The following is a 22229-nucleotide window of genomic DNA, read 5'->3' on the forward strand; positions in this document are numbered from 1 at the left end:
CTTTCCGTAAAGAATGTAGATATAAAATAATGAAAGCTCAAGCTTAAAGAGTTCAAGAACTATTTTAAAAGATTTTTCCTATATATCAGCATATAACACTCTGCTCCCCTACTGTGGCCCCACCCTACCTCTGGGAATCATGATTTGCACAAACTTGGATCTACTCTATGTCAGGAAGCTTTCATGTGAATTTCCACTTTTCTTGCCCAGTGGTTTTTGAGAAAATTTCCTCTATTTATTTGCAGTTGCGGATTTAGAGGGGGCGCAGCCGGCGCCCCCCCCCTAAAATTTTTAAATTTAAGGTAAATCGCGGTATCTTGTTTCGGAAAATGTACAAAACGATAAAAGAAGCAATACTTTCTTCCACTCCCGGAGAAATAAATGACAAAATCTTTTGATTTCTTGAATTACTTTATTGGGAGAACTTAATTTTTTCCAAAAACCCCTTAAAATTTGGGTCATTTTATTAATTTCACCTTATTAAACTGATAGAAAATAGTACAAATGACTAAATAGGAGAAATATTTCAAGCCCCATAAAATCTGTAAAATCCAGGAGCTTCCGGGGGGCTTCACCCCCTAGAACCCCACCAGGGTCCGCTGCCTCATAAAGTGGCGCCCCCCGTAATCGCAATTCCTGGATCCGCCCCTGATTTGCATGTAAAACTTGGATCCCCTATTGTGGCCCAACCTATCCCCGGGGGCCATGATTTGAACAAACTTGAATCAGCAATATGTAATGAGGCTTTCTTATCTGAACGGAGTCCCGATTAGGAAGACTTACCGCTTCTGTGCAACACCCTCTTTCAATTTTTCTGGCCCAGTGGTTCTTGAGAAGAAAAATGGCACCACCCTATTTTTGCATTTTCGTGATTAATTAAGGGGGACATGACCATTCTTTGAACAAACGTGAATTCCCTACACCCATGGGTGATTTTAACCAAGTTTGATTGAAATTCGCCCATTGGTTTTGGAGAAGAAGATGAAAATGTGAAAAGTTTACAGACAGACGACAGACAAAAGGTGATCATACAAACTCACTTGAGCTTACAGCTCAGGTGAACTAAAATCACTTACAAAGAACCGTTACGTGGGTGCTCGTTGTTATTGAACCGAGTTCACTGAATGCTATACACGAATATTCACCGCTGTCTGCTAAGGAAATGCTTTTCATCTGAGAATATAAAAGGAATTCATAGATACCAGAAATATATCATATTACACAGTGATACCTACACGAATACATCAAATCAATCACATTCCCTTTGATCAAAGCAATTGAAATTTTACAATACCGTGAGCGTGACAAATCCATCCTCATTACTGGATATTTGGATGCGTTGTCCTACATTTAGAGAGGTGTTACCCTGGAAAGTCCATTTGATATCTGGGCGGGGTCTACCGCAGATTCTACACGTGAGTACTGCAGTGTCCCCAGCCTGAACTGTAATTGGTGTCAGTGGCTGAAGAACTGACGGCACCATTTCATACAGTAAATCATGAGACCAGACCTGTTCAGAAACAGATACTTTCGTGTGATTTTTTTTTTTTTTTTTTACATTCGCTACATACCAAATCTCATGTCGGTCACTCTATACTATTTCGATCGAAATGGTAATTTCAATCAATGGCAAAATTACTGAAAGAAATTATTATCACGGTTTTCTATAATGAACCAACGCTTTTAGAAACGATATGATTCGCTGTTATAAGCTTTACAACGTACCTTCCTTTCTCGCTCGTTGGTTCTGGGTAAAGTTTTACACTTCCTCTCGGGCAAATTGTTCGCTTCTAGGGCTTTTCTTTCCGGTCTCAATCCTTGCATTTTCATTTTGAAAAGCTGCCAGGAACTTTTCCTGAAAAAAAGAAAGAAATATATTTACCATCTTTATAAAAAGCTGTGCTTTAATTGTAGCACTACACTTTTATCTTTGTTTACTTTAAATAAAATGACGTCTTTAGTTTTGTATTATTTTTTTGTTACTCCAAAAAACACTTCATATTCATCCCCCTCTCTGTTTCTGTATAAAAACAGGTAACTTTAATAAAAACATTTATTTTCAGTTTCACAAAGCCGCGTTTCTTGCATCAATCGATGTTCTTACCTTAGACTGCTTTCATCTTTGGGGCCAATCGCCTGCATGGGTATCCAGCCTTCCGCCGCTGGGGACTGGGCATTGGCGGGCCGGTACACCAAGAACATGTTCTGTTGGTTAGAACACACCACTTGGACAATCTCCCCTCGTGACACCGAGATTTCGTCCTCTTTAACCGCTTGGTAGTCGTACATAACTTTGCCAATGTGCACTAGATTTCCCTGTTACAGAACAGTAAAACCTTTCATCTGACATTTTTTAAAAATAGTATACTCGTACAACTACAGCATTTTCATGAGGTTGATACGTGATTTTATTGACCTAATGAGAATATATTTTATTGTTTTGAAACATAGTATTTCTATGCTTTCTGTAGCAGTAATTTAGTTTTACTCTTATCTGTTTGATAAAAACATGTTTTCAGACATCAGCACATTATTGCTATCATATAAAACTAAATTATTGCTATATAAAACATAGGAATACGACCTTGTCGCCTCATCTTACCCGCCAGGGTCATGATTTGAATGAATTGGAACCTACACTACTTGTGGATGCTTGCATATTGATATGACTAATCATGCCACTGTTGCTCTAAAGAAAAAGAATTTTAAAGATTTTTCCTTACGTATTCAAATATTTTAGTTGCGAACCCACCATACCCCAGAGCTATATCATTTGAACAATCTGAATCTATACTATATGGGGATGCTTGCAAATCAATATGGTCCCTACTATTCTGGTGAAGATCTAATATATTCCATGGCATAATGTAAAACGCGACTCGTGCATGTTTGCTAAAAGAAACGTCTTGTATCATTCTATGTCTACAAATTGAATTAGACACGTTTTTTTTTTTAGACGTTTACCTAAGAAATGTTAAAAATACACAAGTTAATGAAAATTTTAATTAAAAAACTGTGAAAATACAGAAAGTATATAAGGATTCAGTTGAATCTAGATTTGTTAAGGTGATGCTGAACACCCCAGGTACAATGTAATTACGGTGTTAATAGACTTCCCCCGGAAGACGGGCTATATAGTGAGACTCCCCGGAAGTCTGGATAGAGTGAGACTCCCCGGAAGTCTGGATAGAGTGAGACTCCCCGGAAGTCTGGATAGAGTGAGACTCCCCGGAAGTCTGGGTAGAGTGAGATCCCCGGAAGACTGGATAGAGTGAGACTCCCCGGAAGTCTGGATATAGCAAGACCCCCCCCCGGAAGTCTGGCTATGCAGTGAGTCTTCTCTTAACCAACCAATACGATAATAAGTGAATTTTGAAAAAAAAATTGATGTTTTATCGTGGTGCTCAATCCGGAGTGGATACAAAGTTTCAGCTTTAGAGGAGGGGGCGTGGACCCCCTGGTGTTATAGAGTAGACTTTTTTCAATAGGTCCCCCTCCGGAAAATCTACATGTACTTTATGCCTGGCCATTCAGTATTACTTTAAGATAATGAAGAATCCAGAGCGGTATTCACGACCTATGTTGAAAATTCAAGTTATTCTCTTTTTTACCATTTGATCTATCACCGTATGTTTTTTTGTTTTTTAAATACCATTAAAATACTTGGATTAAAGGAGGGTTTTTATGTGTTTAGTGTAAAAGCAAGAAAAGACTCATATTTTTTCTGAGGGGCCCCCTCTGCTGCGCTTTAACTTTTAACGTCCATACTCAAGGGTAGGATATGTAAGTAAACTCTCTCAATTGTTCTTCATTTATAAAACTTTCTTTTAATTTGTTGAAAATACTCAATTTATCATATGATAGATATCTCCAATCCAATTATAGCACGCATTTATTCATTATAAGAATTTTTAAAATAATAATATCGACCAAAGTAATCTTAATAATTACACAACAAAGAATATTTAATGTACACACGCAAAACGTCTTTTCTGTGGTATCACGTTCTTTTAATGGGCAATTTTTCAATGTTGTTGGTGGATTTGGTGCAATCATACTTGACAAAAGCAATATTGATTTCAAATACCTAAGTTTACAATTTCTAATCATAGGATAAATATCGAAGTTGGTCGTAATTTCTGACAAAGGTTTATCTATCACTGGACAATATAGAGTCCTTCATTGGCTCAATTCATCATTTCTGTGTCACAATTAAAGTTGGGCTTTATATATACCATGTGTTAAACTATAATGTCAAATCAAAACCAGGTCGGGTGAAAAGACAGAGTGGATATTAAAAGTCTACGTATTCTTCTGTCTATACATTGTGTTCTTGTACAGATAACAATAGCCCCCCCCCCCCCCCGGCTATAAATAACGCAGCCCCACCCCACGGAAACCTGGCTAACTAGCAGTATTACCCTCACGAAAATTTGACTATAAAGCGAAATGTCTCCCATTTTAAAGGCAAATCACCCACCCATCCCCGAAAATGTGGATAACAAAAATATATTTCACAATAATACATGTTACTCGAGAAGGCAAAATGAAAACTTGGGATAAAAACATCATTTGGTTTAATTGAATTAAAGATAGCATGCATTCAATTACATGTATGTGTGCAACAATTGAATCAATGGTGACATCGGTTAAAATGTGGCACGCAATACCGGTAGTTGAATCATTAAGGATAATTCACTTGGTTTATTTTAAATTCCTTTGAAGATACATCTTTTGCAAAAAAATGTTCCATGGTTAGCTCATTCAATTCAGTAGTTGTAAGACTGATAAAAAAAGTCACCCATTCAATTGATACATCAAAGATATTGATAAAAATGTAACCAACTACGTATTTGTATTGTAGGGGAAGTTTCACTATAAGTGGTATGGGGATATAGCCACCCCTCCAAGGGGAGTGACTCATTAGATGACATAGCCAATTTAGAACTAAAATCCATACCACACACGTCTCCCTATATAGCCAGTCCTGGGGGTGGGGGTGTGGTGGGTGTGGATGTGGGGGGGGGGGGGGGGGGTGGGGGGTGGGGGGTTACTATATAACACTGGACTAACCTCGAAACAACTCTATTGGATGAAACATTGCATTGTTAAAAACAAAATACATAATTGATATATCAAAGAAATTGAAATGTACACAACATTCATTAGTCCCCGCCCAATGAAGTCACGACACAAGTTGCTGATTTGTATGCAAGTAAGAAATTTACATGCTTATGTAGTATATTTGGAAACTTAACACACTGAAGCTTCAAAGCAAACAGTTGGATATGTGTGTGTGTGTGTGTGTATAAATATATAATATATATGTACATGAGTATATGTCTGTGTGTATATATACTCACACACAGCACATTCATGATATATATATATATAATTCAATAAAAAAAAAATATATATATATACATACACACACAGCACATTCATGATCGGACACACATGAAGTGTAAAATAATAATATACATGTACATGCAATATGTGAAAACGATGTCTATTCACGCCACTGCTGAATTATTTCTGAAATCCAAAATGGATATTTTAAATTTTTGAGCAACAGTTCATTCTGACATCACAGAAACACTCATATACTACCAATGTTATCTTAACCTATATATCTATAGTTTTGACAGGTATCCAGTCACATATATATCATTCATAAAATATTTGAATCATTTTGAATTTCTAATGTCTGATATGGGCATTTTCAGTGCTGTACCTGTTGGAATAATACATACCCTAGTATTTTCACCTTTTAAATCACCATCTGCCATGCCAACCACATTTTACATGAACAAGATGCACATGGAACCAAAGCTGCATTCAAGAAATTTATTTATGAAAAATAAACGTGAAGAGAATGTTTCGACACTTGCGACTTTATAATGTAATAATTACAAGTATATTCTGAGAGCCACTACAAAATGGGGTTGTTTTATAAGTAGAATTTCGCCCTTACTTGAGATTTTTTATTGCTCATTTTTTCGTTCAGAAATTCAGTTCATTTTTCCAGTCTTTGTGCCCTCACTTTAGAAGACTTGATCATGTGAACAAATTCTATTATTTATATTTAGAAAATAATTTGTTCTCATTACATATAGTGTAAGTGAATTGGTTTCAGCTTGTTGGTGCTCAATGGCCACAAAGCAAGTTTGGGCAGATGTTCCATGAACTTTTCCAAACACTATTCTTGGCAAGAACTTTTGAAAGCTTTGATCGATTATTGTGAAATCTGCCAAAGAAAGAATGTGTTGAACTATCTTGTGACTCTGATGATTAATTTTCATGCAGAAGTATTAAACTGGTTTTCATTTTTTGCAAGCAAAATAAGCAATGTTAATGTGAAACTTGTCTGCTGATTACTGGTATGTGTTGAATATTTTTAAAACTTCCTTCAAGATGACTTTCCTGAGTACTCTTCTCTGCATTATTAAGAAAATGGAAAAGAAACATTTGTTTCATATGAGAACAATACTTTATTGTCAGCCAATGCAGAATGATAGTCTGATAACAACAAAGCATCTTGTAGCCATATAATCTACAAATGGTTTTCAAACATACACACTCATTCTCTCTATTTTGCACCTATACATGTAGAATATATAGTCTTTAACACTTTATTCCAGTTTTTGTTGATAATAAACATTTGAATGATTTTATCTGTTTGGGCCTCGCAAGTTGTATTTGCTAACACAATGTATTTACATTTAATATCTGTTTATTACAAAATATAAATATAAGGAATAAAATAAGTCTATGTTGTTTATAATATTTGGGGGGTGGGGGTGTAAAACAATGGAAGCATGTGGTAATTTCAGCATAACTGGCTTTACCGATTATCTAAAATCACCCCATACTTCCATAATACTCCAAAATACACAAAATCTTCTAAGATGCACTACTATATCTCTTCTTCAAATGATGTCAATACATCAATTTATGAGAATTCATTTCTTTTTTTCATTTCTGATTAGTGAAAAGCAGGCAATGTGCAGTGTTTTGTGTGGTAATCTGTATAGTCTACATGCAAGGTGCAAATACTCATACAATTCTGATGATAAATATACACTCATCACTATCAGATATATATATACACATATAAAACATAATATATCATTAAGTTTTACATTCACATAATGTGGTTTTTAACCACTGAAAAATTCAAAAGTAATACATTAAGAAATTAGATGTCCATTACTTGACCAAACAGACATTTCAATAAAGTATGTTTAAATAGATAACAAAAGTTCATGATTTTCCTCGTATAATTTGTGTAAATTTTAAAACTGAATCTCCTAAGCATTCATTTTACATTTCATGTGCTGATTCAAAACACATCTGACAATTTTTCTGTATACAATTTCAGTATCAATACAATTGATACTTTTCATGCCTTACATACTGAGTCAATAGAAGAGGAATGTCACTGGAAAAATAGATGCATTGCTGCTGAACCTACAAAGTTACAGCATCACATCTTTGGTGAGCACTTAGAGCAGTGCAAAATGTTTCAACTTAATAGTTTGAAACACATACATGTAGCTCAATTTTCTCAAACACATAACAAAGTATTCAAAATAAGATTTAACAAGTAAACAAGGACTGTTCCTGCTGCTTTATATAAATACAAGTTTTAGCAGTAATTCAGCTATAAAGATATAAAACACTGAAAATCAAAACTAATAGACAAATTTGAGGAAATGTGGACTAAGTTACACTTGTGTATATATATGTTTACCACATCTATTGAATACTGACAATTCTAAGGACATCTGCACTAACACTTACACTGACTAGTATATCAGAAATTTGTATATATTTTATCTAGCACTTAAAAATCACCATTGAAATAACATATATTGCACAAAATCATTTTGAAATATTTAAATTTTAAGGAGTTGATTCTAATTACAATGAATTTCATTCCTGCTCATGATTTATTGTAAAATCATTAATTTTCAATGTGGTCAAATTATGGTTGTTTGATGGTACAGCTATGCCCACAAATTAAAATTCTCCACAAACACATGAATTTAAGTAAACCATAATAGAGAATGACTACTTTCCAACCATGAAATCAACTCGCCACAAACAAGCATATTCTTTTTCTTAACCCCCGACAAAATACCACAGTAACTATTTTTTCTACATGTACAGCCACATGGTCTATGAGCAAATTAGGATGATTTGAGTTGATGACAGTAAGAAATGTCCTCATGAAACATCTTGGTAGTACTGGATCATTGTTTTGAATACTGTTTTCACAATAAGAATTGTACTGTTACTGTATATTTTGACACACAAAGTTATAGGATCATGGATCAGTAGTATATACATGTATTTTTGAGCAAGAATGTCAACAAAGTAAAAGCATACTACAGGACGTCCTGCACTGTACAGTATTCTAATGATTTATACTACAGGACATCCTGCACTGGACACTCGGACAGTACAATATTCTAATGATTTATACTACAGAATGTCCTGCACTGGACACTCGGACAGTACAGTATTTTAATGATTTATACTACAGGACATCCTGCACTGGACACTCAGACAGTACAGTATTATTTATGCATTAATAAATAAATTCACATACATTATCACAGCAGTATCTATTAACACAAATCTATTTTTACTTCTGAACTTCTAACTTTGGATGTGCTTTCACTTTGATTGCCTGCTTTTTCTCTCAGATGTGCTATTTTATTAAAACTATTAAACATATTCAACACTTTTCCTGCAAAATACTTTCCATTATGTTCTGGTAATGCCTAGACCATCATAAGATAAAGAAATTATAATATTTTCTCTCCAGTAAAGATGAAGGAACCAACAGCCACTCAATAATAAAAAAGACAAATATTAATACCATTTAAGATTGAATGTAAAGTGTTCAAAATACACCGAGGCATTTTTACTGTATAGTAGCATTAATAATGAACACATGGATTTCTTTTGTTAGTAAATGGGAATGAACGTTGTTACAAAGTACAAGATCAAATGACAAGGGGAGGTATCTGTGCTTGACTGGACGCACCTTATCAAAAACAAACGCATGCCTGAGCAACACTGTGCTTTGCTGAAAAGGTGCACTAAGTCCTTGTTATTTGAAATATTTTCACCAGATCTGATGAATCAAGACCCTGAGATATAATAATTCATAACTCTGTGCTGAACTTAATTCTCCCCTCCAGCTTAAAAATGCTTTAACAAGTCAGAGTGATTGCAGGCAGATCTGATGCATGATTTTGTACTTCACACAAAATGCATATTTTGGGTTTATATATCTACAAATCTATCATTAGATCTAATCACAGAGAATCCACATCACGTGTGAGTTTGTCATCACAAAGATTAGGAACACTGTCTAGAAGCCTATCAGTGAGTCACGATGCCTTCGTATGCTGCTCACTTACCACTGGCTGTTGATCGTCTGTGCTGTTGACATGGTTACTAGAACCTTCAGAAGTCCTTGACCCACCAAGGTCATTGTTCTCAAGGTCTCCTGAATACACAGAGTCACTGTTTGATTTTTTGTACTTGTGTCCTTCAGATTTCTTTGGTTTAGGAGAGAAATCTCCCTTTTCAGATTTGGCAGGGGATTTCTGGGCTGTGTCATTTGTGTACTCCTCAAGTTCTGGTTTAGATGACTGTGATGGAACAGACTGAGATCTGGCTGTGCTGTTAGGAGAGCCTGTTGTTCCATTGGTTTTATTCTTCGGGTGAGGTTGAGACATAGATTTGTGCAAGGAGTAATCTTTGGAAGGGTTTGTTGAAATATCAGGTGATGACCTAGGATATATATTAAAAAAAAAAAAAAAATTAATCTTGCTAATCTTGCATGTATATGGGAAATATATATTGCAAAAAGTCTAGTTCCATACTTACAAATCTGTTGACCGCATTTTTGTAGGATTGGTAATAGCTGAAAGATATTAAATAGATATCAAATTACTTCCATTGCTTTATAAAAATACATTTAAACATTTATTTGATCTACAATATTGCTGAATTCTTATCAATTTTGACCAATCATTAACCTTTGAGTTTGATATATAATTTTATATATATTACCTATGGTAAAAAAGCCTTGCATATCCAATATTGACTTGAGACTAGAGACCCAGTTGCTTTTCACTTCTTCATTAGGACACTGTATGAGGTATTTAGCATCAGAACCAGGAGATCTGTCTGTCAGCATAAATCGAAGTGGATCATCTGGTATATTGGGCTCCATAATCATCTGGTTTGTCTGAAATGACAATTAAAAAAAATAAATGCTAGCTTGCTCAGTATGAAATCTGTAGTTTTATAAAATATGCAATATAATTAAGGCAGAATATCAACTCTAAAATTAGGCCCATGGGCCACATCACTCACCTTGACCCTGCTGTTCAGCTGTTGTGATATTCAAAACATTTTTTCCCCAATCTTTTTCCCATGAAAATTTTGACCCCATATTGTTGCCCTAACCTAGCCTCAAAGGGTCATGACACAACCAAACTTGAACTCCCACAACATGGGGATGCCTCAATACCCACAAATATGACTAACAAGACCTTGCTGTTATGGAGGTCAATGTCACAGATCATGGTATGAAATGAAAGGTCTTGCCATAAGAATCTTTATACAAAATATGAAAGCTCTATCTTAGATAGTTTAGTAGATATTGGACAGATTAGGTTTTCTTAAAAATATGTCAAACTCCAAGGTCAGGACAACAAGGTTAGACACGCAAGATCTGAAAAATATGTTTTGTCACAAGGAATGCAAATATGAAATCCCTATCACTCACAATTCATTAGTTATGAGCAAGGTTAAAGATTGCTTGCTTTATGTTTAAAGTCATTCTAGAAATATTTCAGCTATTTGACGGCAGTTAACTAAATAGAATATGATTGGTTTTTCCTGACAGTTCCCAGTGAGCCTACTCTTTATCATAAAACAGAGAAATGCCAATGGGGTTGTGATCCTTGAAACAGCTAGGGTACCCTTTAACGTCCCATCTGATGGATATACATGTAAATGTTAAAAATATGTAAGCAGGAAAAAAATCTGTTTCATTTTCATAAGCAGATTTATTGTACAAGTATTAAAATTTTTCTGTAAAAATCACATTCTCATAAAATTTTTATGATAATATGAAAACTCATTAACGGTCACCTGTGTATCAAAGCCCATTCCATACAGGGAGTCTCATATTTGCATATAAGCCTCAATAAGGAGTCTTTTGTGCACATGTTTATGATTTTTCAAAATACATACAATTAGTATTCAATTACAGAAGAAGGAAAAATGGAAGTTTGAAGCATATAAATCATTTTAACATTCCCGAATTTTTAAAATACATTTTCATTATGTGGCCATATTGGCCCCATCCTTGGGACTGAACCCTTAACCCAATAGTCAAAAATTTCATAATTTAGATAGAAAGCTTCATGGACATCATAATCATGCATTTAATTTTTCTCAAATATACATGGGAGTAGAAAAAAGATGTTCTAAGATTTAGTACATTTTCACCATATGGCCCATGCCCTAGGGCCTGAACCCCTAACCCAGGGCCACCAATTTCACAATTTCGATAGAGAGTTTTATGGACATCTTAATCATGCATTTAGTTTTTCTCAAATATATATTGGAGTAGAGAATATTTTCTAAGATTTAATACATGTTCACTATATGGCCATATTGGCTCCACGCTAGGGTCTGAACCCCTAACCCAGGAGTCATGAATTTCACAATATAGGTAGAAAGCTTCAAGGACATCATAATCATGCATTTAGTTTTTCTCAAACATATATGGAAGTAGAGTAGAAGATTTTCTAAGATTTAATACATTTTCACTATATGGCCATATTGGCCCTGCCTTAGGGCTTGAACCCCTCCTAGGGACCATGAATTTCACAATTTTGATAGAGGGCTTCTTGGACATCATAACCATGCATTTAGTTTTTCTCCAACATGTGTGAAAATAAAGAAGAATTTTGAAAATATGGCCTTTTAAAAACATATTTGACCCCACCCATGAGGCCCCAGGAGTGGTAAGGTCATACATTTCACAATTTATATTCCTCTTATCCTAGAGATGCTTCACACAAAAAAGGATAGCAATTGGCCATGTAGTTTTCAAGGAGAATTGAAAAATTAAAATTGTTAACAGACAACGCATAATGACCAATGGCAATAAGTCACCTGAGTGACTCAAGTGACCTAAAAAGTTCTTGAATTGATTGCAAAAGTGTATTTCATATGAAAGAAAAATCAGGACATTCTAAAAGGATGTGATGTATAGTTAATGGACAGTCACAAGATATACATTCATGCTGAAGTTAAGTAGGTAAGACTGTGTCAGTTTGGAATGGCCGATACTTATTCTTAAATTAATCACTTTGTCCTAGTGTTTCACAGTTTCAGTAAGAAGTTTGATTTGACTAGAATAATGATTAGTTATGTCACAGAAATCCCAATAGATTTGACAAAGACATTTTACATATAGATCAGTGTAGGGAATTTAAAAGTGTACAACATCATACTGAAGTGTACAGTATCATACTGAAATGTACAGCATCATACTGAAGTGTACATTATCATACTGAAATGTACAGTATCATACTGAAGTGTACATTATCATACTGAAGTGTACAGCATCATACTGAAGTGTACAATATCATACTGAAGTGTACAGCATCATACTGAAGTGTACAACATCATACTGAAGTGTACAGCATCATACTGAAGTGTACAGCATCATACTGAAGTGTACATTATCATACTGAAGTGTACAATATCATACTGAAGTGTACAGCATCATACTGAAGTGTACAGCATCATACTGAAGTGTACATTATCATACTGAAGTGTACAGCATCATACTGAAGTGTACAGTATCATACTGAAGTGCAGTTTTTGCAGGTTTTTTTTTGGGGGGGGGGATAAGATTTAAATAAATTTGAATCTACTCTATGTCAGGAAGCTTTCATGTAAATTTCAAGTTTTCGGCTCAGTGGTTCTTGAGAAAATAATTTTTAATATACATTTGCATGTAAAAAATTTATCCCCTATTGTGGCCCCACCCTACCCACAGGGACCATGATTTGAACAAACTGTAGTCTGCACTATGTCAGGAAGTTTTCATGTAAATTTCAACTTTTTTGGCTCAATGGTTTTTTTGGCTCAATGGTTTTTGAGAAAAAGATTTTTAAATGATTTTTGCATTTTCTTGGTTATCTCCACTTTGAAGGGGGCATGGCCCTTGATTTGAAGAAACTTGAATCTCCTTCACTCAAGGATGATTTGTACCAAGTTTGATTAAAATTGGCGAAGTGGTTCTGAAGAAGATGAAAATGTGAAAAGTTTACAGACAGATGGACTGACATCAGAAAATTAGAATCAGAATAAGAAAAAGCTCACTTTCAGCTCATGTGACCTAAAAAGATTAAAATCCAAGTCTTCATTGTGTTGCAAAAACCCATACCAATGTTAATACCCACTCACAAATATGATTTTTTCTCAACAGATTTTATTAAAACATATATTTTCAAATATTATTATAGATATTTACCTTTAAACTGTTTTTGTAAATGTAGTTGGCATTCGAGAAATTTCCTTTCTTCCTCTCTATTTTTTCACTAAATATTGTGATCTGATCAAAAAGAAACACATGTCGCTCTTTGAACTTGTGATCAGTTTTGTTCTTTTCCACCTCTGCAACCATTACTGTGTCTTGTAAGAGTAACTTCCCTTGTGCTGTGATTCTCCCCTATAATTAATTCATGAAAAACATTGCCTCAAACTGTACACAAGGTTAGATTGATTACAAACATCATTTTTCCATAAATTTAAATCCTAGCATTTTCAAATAACACAACAGTAACTCAACCATTGCTGACATATATAGCTTAGGGATTTTCCAATTTGCTAAAAGGATGCATTTTTAAAAATATTACTCTGCTCAAGGTATTAAAAATAAAATCACAGCCCTAAGTTATTACTCTGTAAATTACTAAAATATATACAGATACAAAAATTCATCAACTAGTCTGTGTCCACTTGTAAAATACATGTATTTGAAATTCTATTCAATAACATATCATGAGGAAAAAAATCAATGAGATTTTTAAACGTCTTGGGAAATCATGCAATACCCTGAAACACATGTACTACAAATTTTCTTAGCCTTACATCAAATCCCTGCAATCTTCCCACTTGCATCATGTCATTGGCTGCTTTAGGAACCACACACATCACGTGGAGAGCTTTTTTCAGAGTGTCTGCTTGTTCTCCTGATCTCTCGGTGTACTTCAGGATGTCCTACAAATGGTCACATTAAGTCATTACACAGATAGAGAACAATTCTTGTACTGAGTCTTCTCTACAGATACCATCAGGTACTGGGATTGGGATTATGTGGCATATTTTTCTCCAGTATATAAACTAAAATAGTATTCTTTTGTTGCAGATTTTCAAATCATGCAATCATAATATGCTTAATATATCTTTTTAAATGGAAATGTTGGACCTTTTAAACAACATTTACAGGACATCAAATTGCCAGATTATTTAGCATGTACATATATATAAACATCCTTTGAAATACAAACAAGAGGCCCATGGGCCACATTGCTCACCTGAGTCACCTTGGCCCATACTTAAAGATTTTCCCTGTATATTCGCATGCAAAAAAATCCATATTATGTCCCAAACCTACTCCTGGGGGCCATGGTTTTTACAAACTTGAATGTGCACTATGTCAGGAAGCTTTCATGCAAATGTAAACTTCTTTCGCCTAATGGTTCTTAAGATTTTTAAAAAAAATTCTCTATTTATTAGTGTGTAAAACTTTGATCCCCCATTGTGGCCCCATCCTACCCCCAGGGGCCATGATTTTAACAAACTTGAATCTGCACTATGTCAGGAAGCTTTCATGTAAATTTGTACTTTCCTAGCCCAGTGATTCTTTAGAATAAGATAAAGATTTTCCCCGTATGTAAAACTTTAATCCCCTATTTTCCTGGCCCAGTGGTTCTTGAGAAGAAGATTTTAAAAGATTCTCCCTATATATTTGTATGTAAAGCTTTGATCCCCTATTGTGGCCCCATCCTACCCCCAGGGGTCATGATTTTAACAAACTTGAATCTGCACTATGTCGGGAAGCTTTCATGTAAATTCAGCTCTTCTAGCCCAGTGGTTCTTGAGAAGATTTTTAAATGACCCCACCCTATTTTTGCATTTTTGTGATTATTTCCCCTTTTAAGGGGTCATGGCCCTTCATTCGAACAAAGTTGAAAGCCCTTCACCTAAAGATGCTTTTTGCCAAGCTAGGTTGAAATAGGCCCAGTGGTTCTGGAGAAGAAGTCGAAAATGTAAAAAGTTTACAGACAGACCACGGACAACAGGCGATCAGAAAAGCTCAGGTGAGACAACAATGTCTGCTGATAGATATTTAGTTGTAAATCAGTTTTATTTTAAACTGAAATCCAATCAAAGTTCATTGCTTTACCTTGAGCAGCAATTGGTATTTCATGATTCTTTGGACTGGTTTGATAAGGAGGTCTGAAAGCTGAAGGCGCTGCTTTAACTTCTGTCTGACTTCCTGAAATCAGTCACATTTTTTTGCTACTATTACATGTACCCCAAAAACACAGTATTTTATCAAAACTAATTTTAAGTTTTTGGTTGAGTGTTGTATGTATACAATCTACTTACTGAAAAGTCCGAACAATTATGTGTAATTGAATACAAAACTATTACGAGTTGTTGAAATAATATAGACATTGTTTCACACATAATGATAATCATACCTCAAAATATGTATCAATATACTCTGCCACTATAAACTCAGACTTTGGTTTATTTTCACAGTACTTGACATACATCTGCAACCTCCGTTCCTAGAAAAAGCATAACATATTATTCAGTGTACTTTTCACAGCTGTCAAGATGTATATCAAAACAAAATTTGAAGTTCTGCTGATTTAATGAGGCGTCACTTTCAGTGGCAATCTGTCTTAAACTGGCAAAAGCTAATTCTTTATTTTCATACTTACATATCTTGTAAACAGCGTTCCTAATTTTTGTGCATCATCAACACACTTTTCCAACTCTATAGAAAATGTTCTAAAAGAAATAATAAACCATCATGAGTGTGATAAGTCAAGTTCAGTTTTATCCATGTAGTGTTTCAGATATCTAAAGAAATACAACACTTCTTAAGGAATAAAGCAAATTTTTACTTATGTTACACAACATAACCTAACTGCCACGGAAGCTAAATTAGTAGAGTACATATGTGGGAAGTCTAGATTTCATTATGAGACCTTACAATCTGAGATCCTGTCACATGGTAGGTATTAGTATAATAAAACTCTCAGTGCTAAATTGGTCTCAGTGCCTAGCATAGGTCTAAATTTGTGACACTTCAGCTAAAACTGATGATGTTTTAATAAGTGAAAAATTCTTAAAGGGTTGTTAAACTCTAAACTATTAAACTTCTATTGTAGTTATATTAGTTATTTCAAAGGAAATGTTTAAATCTTTAATTTATGGGCAAATCAAGTAATACAGCACATGCATATTCTTCTTTATAAATTTTTTAATCCCTTTTGATACACTTACTCCTGGAACCCAAATGAAAATGAAGATTAAATTGACCAACAACAGTAGAAATTTTCTGATCAAAATATTGTATAGTCCAAAATGTTGAGTAAACAGCAACAAAAAGTTTGAATTTTATTTTGAATGAAAGAAAAAGTAGTGAGCATGCTAACATACCCAAGGCCCTCACAATGAATGACAATACCACATATAATGGCCAAACCTCTATGTTCAAAAGGAGCAGAACTCCAAGAATTAAAAAATTAAATCAGAATTTCCTATAAATATGCACATCTACACAGTATGTCCACATCAATGAGATACAAAAAGTATGTGAAATTCTGTTCAATGGTTTCGTCGGAGTTGTGCTGATAAACTCAGTAGTATATCTAATTTTGGCCAAACTTTAAAGTTAAAAACGGGCATAGCTCCTAGAAAAAAATATCGAATTGAAATTGATCTACACAGTCCTTATTAACTACAAAGTTTCATGAAATTCTGTTCAGCGGTTTCAGAGGAGTTGCGCTTGTCAAGAACAGGACCAACAGGTAAAAAAAATTATACCCCTCACAACTTGTTGCATATAGTATAAAAATACTCTTGGTTTCACTGTAGAAACAAGTATTCTCTAAATTCTAACACAGTGCAAGTGTTCTTACATGCAGCTGTTGTGAAACTTACTCTTTGTGCCATTCGTAAATCTGGTGAATATTTCCAAAAACGATTTTGTCTTTGCCTTCCATATCTGGAGGAATGGGATTTTCTTTCATGTATTCCATATAACCCTATAAGAAAAGCAAATCTTTAAAAAAAAATACAACTTAATAAATACATGTAATAATGATCCATTAGCTATATACTAGCTATTCACAGACAACAATGAACATTAGCTATATACTAGCTATTCACAGACAACAATGAACATTAGCTACATACTAGCTATTCACAGACAACAATGAACATTAGCTATATACTAGTTATTCACAGACAACAATGAACATAGCTCTATACTAGCTATTCACAGACAACAATGAACATTAGCTATATACTAGCTATTCACAGACAACAATGAACATTAGCTATATACTAGCTATTCACAGACTTGCAAAGATGTTGGCACTAAAGGGTCATTTTGTGGTAAGAAACCAGAGTACCTAGAGAAAACCTGCACGTATGAGAGGGTGACCACTATACTCTCTCACATACAACCACTGCCGATCAGGGGGTTTAAACTCAGGTCACCGCAGTGAGAAGTGAGTGTGTCAAACACTATGCTGACCCGGACACCCGTGGTAATTTACATGTATTACAACTGTTAAACCCCAAACAAAGGTTATTTTTTTGTGTACTTACATCTACAACTAGCCCAAGGTCCTTGACATAGTCATTTTCAGTGTCTACCAATTCCTGCATTACAAACCTGCAAATTAATAAAACTGGCAATGTACTGACTTCTCAATGTTTTATAATTACGTTTTCATAAAGATGAGTTTTGAGAGAGATCTACAAACACGCACGAGTGTGTGTGTTTGTGTGTGTGTATATATATATATATATATAATATAAACTCTAAAACAAAGTACTTAGATTTAAAAAAAAATCTTTCTCTGACAAGAGTGTGTGTTTGTGTGTATATACATATATATATTCATATGATATAATTTCTATATAATCTCTTTACAAGATTACATCAAATCATGGCTACACCAAATTGCCAGGGACAGTTGAAATTGTTTGATGAAAGAGTCTTGGTAAAATCATATACAATAAAACACTGTTATAACAAACATGCTTACAATAGTTTACCACTTGTAGCATGGTGATTTTCATTTCAGCATAGAAAAAAATATAAAATATTTGTTTTAATATTAAGAATTCAGTTTAAAACGAAGTGAAAATGGATGTCTTTGGTGCTTCCTACTCCAGTTCTCTGTAAATGGGTTTTACTGTATTACTCCTTCCTTTCCATTGTTGACATGGTTAACTGTACAAACTTCTGCACTAGCTGACAAGGCACCAGTAATTCGTTTATATGTTGCACATTTAATTGGTATTTATGTTGGCAAATTTTGTATGATTTTAATTTGAACGAGTTATTCCATAAGGATGTCTGACTCTCAAATGATCTCTGACAAACAAAACTAATGTCTAGAACTGAAAATAAAGTGTCTATAAACATCATCTCAGGGTTTCCCCGGTCTTCTCATGTCTTGTTATGCAACAGCCATGAATCTACCAAAAGGTTTATTATCTAGACTGGGAAACTTGTGATTACATAAATTAAAATCAAATAGGAATTTCCCAGTCTAATTACCCAGTAATTAAAATATTTTAAAATAGTTAGTACAACTGTAGATACTTTTCACTTCAATTCTTTTACTTTATATACTGAATAATTATAAATTTTATATATATCACTAGCTCTATGAAATCTAGAAAAAAATTTCTATTTTGCATATCTAACGCCTTCCTGCTCTAAATCACTTTGTATTTAGTTTTCTTTACAGATGTGTGGCTGTAGAGAAAATTTTTGAAAATTGGTAAATTTTTCGCAGTTTTTGCCCACCTCTAAGGCCCTGGGGGTACAGGGGGCCTGAAATTTACAATTAACAATTTATGTCCCCTTGTCCCAAACATACTCCATACCAAATTTTCAAAAAAATGGAATTGTAGTTATCGAGAAGAAGTTTAAAATGTTCAATGATTAAACACAATGAATGATGTTGACCAATTGCAATAAAAACCTGAATTCACACACCTTTGAGAACATTTGATATCAACATGATTATAGTGTGCCCCTGCTACTCTTGAGAAAAAAAAAAAAAAAAAAAAAAAAAAAATATATATATATATATATATATATATACATGTATATATATACATGTATATATATATATATTTACAAAATGTGATCAGAAAAGCTCAATTGACTTTCAGTTTAATTTATCTATTAAACATTGAATATATACAGCTAGAAAATTCAACCAACATATCGAACAGAATTTCAAACCACAAATTTGAAAAACTTGCAAAAAAATAAAATAAAATAAAAAATACTGTAAAAATGATATAAAAAATTCATATTAAATGAAAAGATAAAGTTTGATTGATCTTATCGAGCATGTTTTTCTGCTCTTCTGTACTAGATCTATTTTTGTTCTGTACTGATAACTCGTATTTTAGAATCTACATACTGATCGATAGTTTAAAAAGAAAAGCTATTTAAATATCATTGGAAGAGATGCATTTTAAGTCCATGTAAAACCAACAAACACCCCCAAACTCCTGTCATTCAAAGAACAATGAAGTACATGTTAAATCTATTAGAATACATGTATATAGATTTGATATACGATCTCGTAAATGAAATTGTAATACCATAGTCCAAGATTACGAAATATCTAAATTCAAACTGAGTGTGCCACAGTTCTAAGAAGAGTAGTTTTACCATACCTTTACATTCAACTCTGCTCCCCCCCCCCCCCCCCCCCCCCCCCCCCCCCCCCCGACAGAGAGTTTAAAATTTATTCTCAAAGCTTTGTAACTGCCGGCTAATGAATGGAATCACTAACCTCCGTTTTGTGACATTCTTTTCCTTCTCCTGACTCGGCTCATTGACTTCTCCCACATCTGAGGGGCCTTGTCCTTCTGCATCCTCTTTGTCACCATTGTTAATGTCCTAAAACACAACAAATAACATTGTTAATACAAGTATAATATTTGGTAATAATTGAATTCTTATTGTATTCTACTCTCTGATCGGTCAAATACAAACTAGGATATGTAATTTACTTTGTATAATCTGGTTTGGTATGATTTTATTTTTTGATAATACACGAGGACATGAACTCTGACACTTTATGTCAGCATACTTTATGAAGCATGTTAGCTCATGAAAAGTAGGCTGGCATGAAGCATTGCTGTTCGTACCCTCATGTATTTTCAAAAATGAAATTTATTTTTTATATTTACATTTTATTTTCACTTTTGTCAGAATATTCCCAGCCCTATACTATATTTATCAAGATTCGTATGTGCATTGTTCCCATTCATGAGGAAATGGCTATCATTTCAAATGGGGAAAGATAGCAAAGGTAAAAGTATTGGAAATCTAAATATTATAAGATGCAGATAGTTTTCTCGCTGTCAAACAAGATGTTGAAAATCACTGGTAAAAATTCAATACATTCTCTGTACCATATTTGAACATTAGCTTAAAACAAAGATATAATATTCGTATTTAATGGTATATCATGTATTTGTAAATTTTGCACTGTTTCATTTTCAATTACTTCTAAGTTGCTGGGGGAAAGGGATTGCTTGATCCGCCTCTTAAAGCAAAAATGCATCACATTTTATCAGATGACATCATGTAAAATTGACTTTGGGATTGTGATTAGGCACTTGCTTATATTTTACTGTGTTGGATTTAAGACAATGTTGCATGCAATCGTAAGTTTTGATGTAGTTCAAGATGTCCCGCCTCTTTCTCTTTCAAATGTGCATTTTAATTTAGAAAAAAGAAATCCATCAGCAAACAGCTACATTTTATATAGTCATTTGGGATAAGACAAAGATATTGGTATTCATACAGCTACAGTATTCATCAACCAAACTGGCTTTTGTTATTATTGAAAGTGGAAGCCTTTTAGACTTCCTCTCCTTGAGTAATTCATTTTTGCTAAAAATCCTGAGAAGAATCACAAGTAGGTAATGATATGCTTTGCACGCTAGTTATGTTGTTCTAGAATCTACAGTCTCATTAGAATTTGATTCACACTAGTTATGTTGTTCTAGAATCTACAGTCTCATTAGAATTTGATTCACACTAGTTATGTTGTTCTAGAATCTACAGTCTCATTAGAATTTGATGCACACTAGTTATGCTGTTCTAGAATCTACAGTCTCATTAGAATTTGATTCACACTAGTTATGCTGTTCTAGAATCTACAGTCTCATTAGAATTTGATTCACACTAGTTATGTTGTTCTAGAATCTACAGTCTCATTAGAATTTGTTCCCATTGTTCACCACAGTTAGTGTAACAAGTATATGAGAGTGAATCTAACATCAAAAGGATCAATTCAAAGTAGCATAAAAAAAAAATCTATTAGTCCGAATCTGGTTTAATCTTTATATAAAGCTCATACATGGTCATTCTAGATTGTTACATAAGGCTGAGTAAATGTAATTGATTGTTTTTGAATGCCTTTAGTATGTGGACATAGACGTAAACTTTTAATACAACAGTGTACAAGCATGATACATATATTGTTTACGAATTTTAAGCTCTATATATTTCATATTTTTGTAATGATATCTATTGGGTCTTAATTAATTTTGGGCTAACTCCCTACTTGATATACATTGTATATTGATTTTACAAAACATTTATGACAATTGTTTCTGGCAACAATAAAACATGTCACTAATGCATGATACATGTACTGCATTTAAATTATAAACAAGAGGCACATGGGCCACATCGCTCACCCGAGTCACCTTGGCCCATATCTAAAAAAAATTCCCTACATAATCGCATGTAAACTTTGATCCCTATTGTTGCCCCAACCTACTCCCAGGGGCCATGATTTTTACAAACTTGAATCTGCACT

At 34.0% G+C, this 22229-nt stretch overlaps 1 protein-coding gene across 5 annotated transcripts in view; it reads right to left on the reverse strand.

Annotated features, from left to right (window-relative positions):
* The window catches only part of LOC125681606 (triple functional domain protein-like), a 153560-nt gene that overhangs the window by 11585 nt on the left and 119746 nt on the right, over window positions 1-22229 (reverse strand). For all 5 annotated transcript variants that reach the window (XM_048921768.2, XM_056154525.1, XM_048921766.2 and 2 more), the window contains 15 exons: window positions 20187-20293; window positions 17968-18034; window positions 17296-17399; window positions 16068-16137; window positions 15822-15911; window positions 15521-15613; window positions 14203-14331; window positions 13583-13780; window positions 10093-10270; window positions 9907-9943; window positions 9435-9810; window positions 2105-2316; window positions 1726-1855; window positions 1295-1510; window positions 1077-1173 (listed from right to left, as the gene is read on the reverse strand). In XM_048921768.2, the coding sequence (XP_048777725.2) occupies window positions 1077-1173; window positions 1295-1510; window positions 1726-1855; window positions 2105-2316; window positions 9435-9810; window positions 9907-9943; window positions 10093-10270; window positions 13583-13780; window positions 14203-14331; window positions 15521-15613; window positions 15822-15911; window positions 16068-16137; window positions 17296-17399; window positions 17968-18034; window positions 20187-20293 (2104 nt within the window). The remainder of the gene's footprint in view (window positions 1-1076; window positions 1174-1294; window positions 1511-1725; window positions 1856-2104; window positions 2317-9434; window positions 9811-9906; window positions 9944-10092; window positions 10271-13582; window positions 13781-14202; window positions 14332-15520; window positions 15614-15821; window positions 15912-16067; window positions 16138-17295; window positions 17400-17967; window positions 18035-20186; window positions 20294-22229) is intronic.

This window comes from Ostrea edulis, chromosome 2 (genome assembly GCF_947568905.1).
Source record: "Ostrea edulis chromosome 2, xbOstEdul1.1, whole genome shotgun sequence".
Lineage (NCBI taxonomy): Eukaryota > Metazoa > Mollusca > Bivalvia > Ostreida > Ostreidae > Ostrea > Ostrea edulis.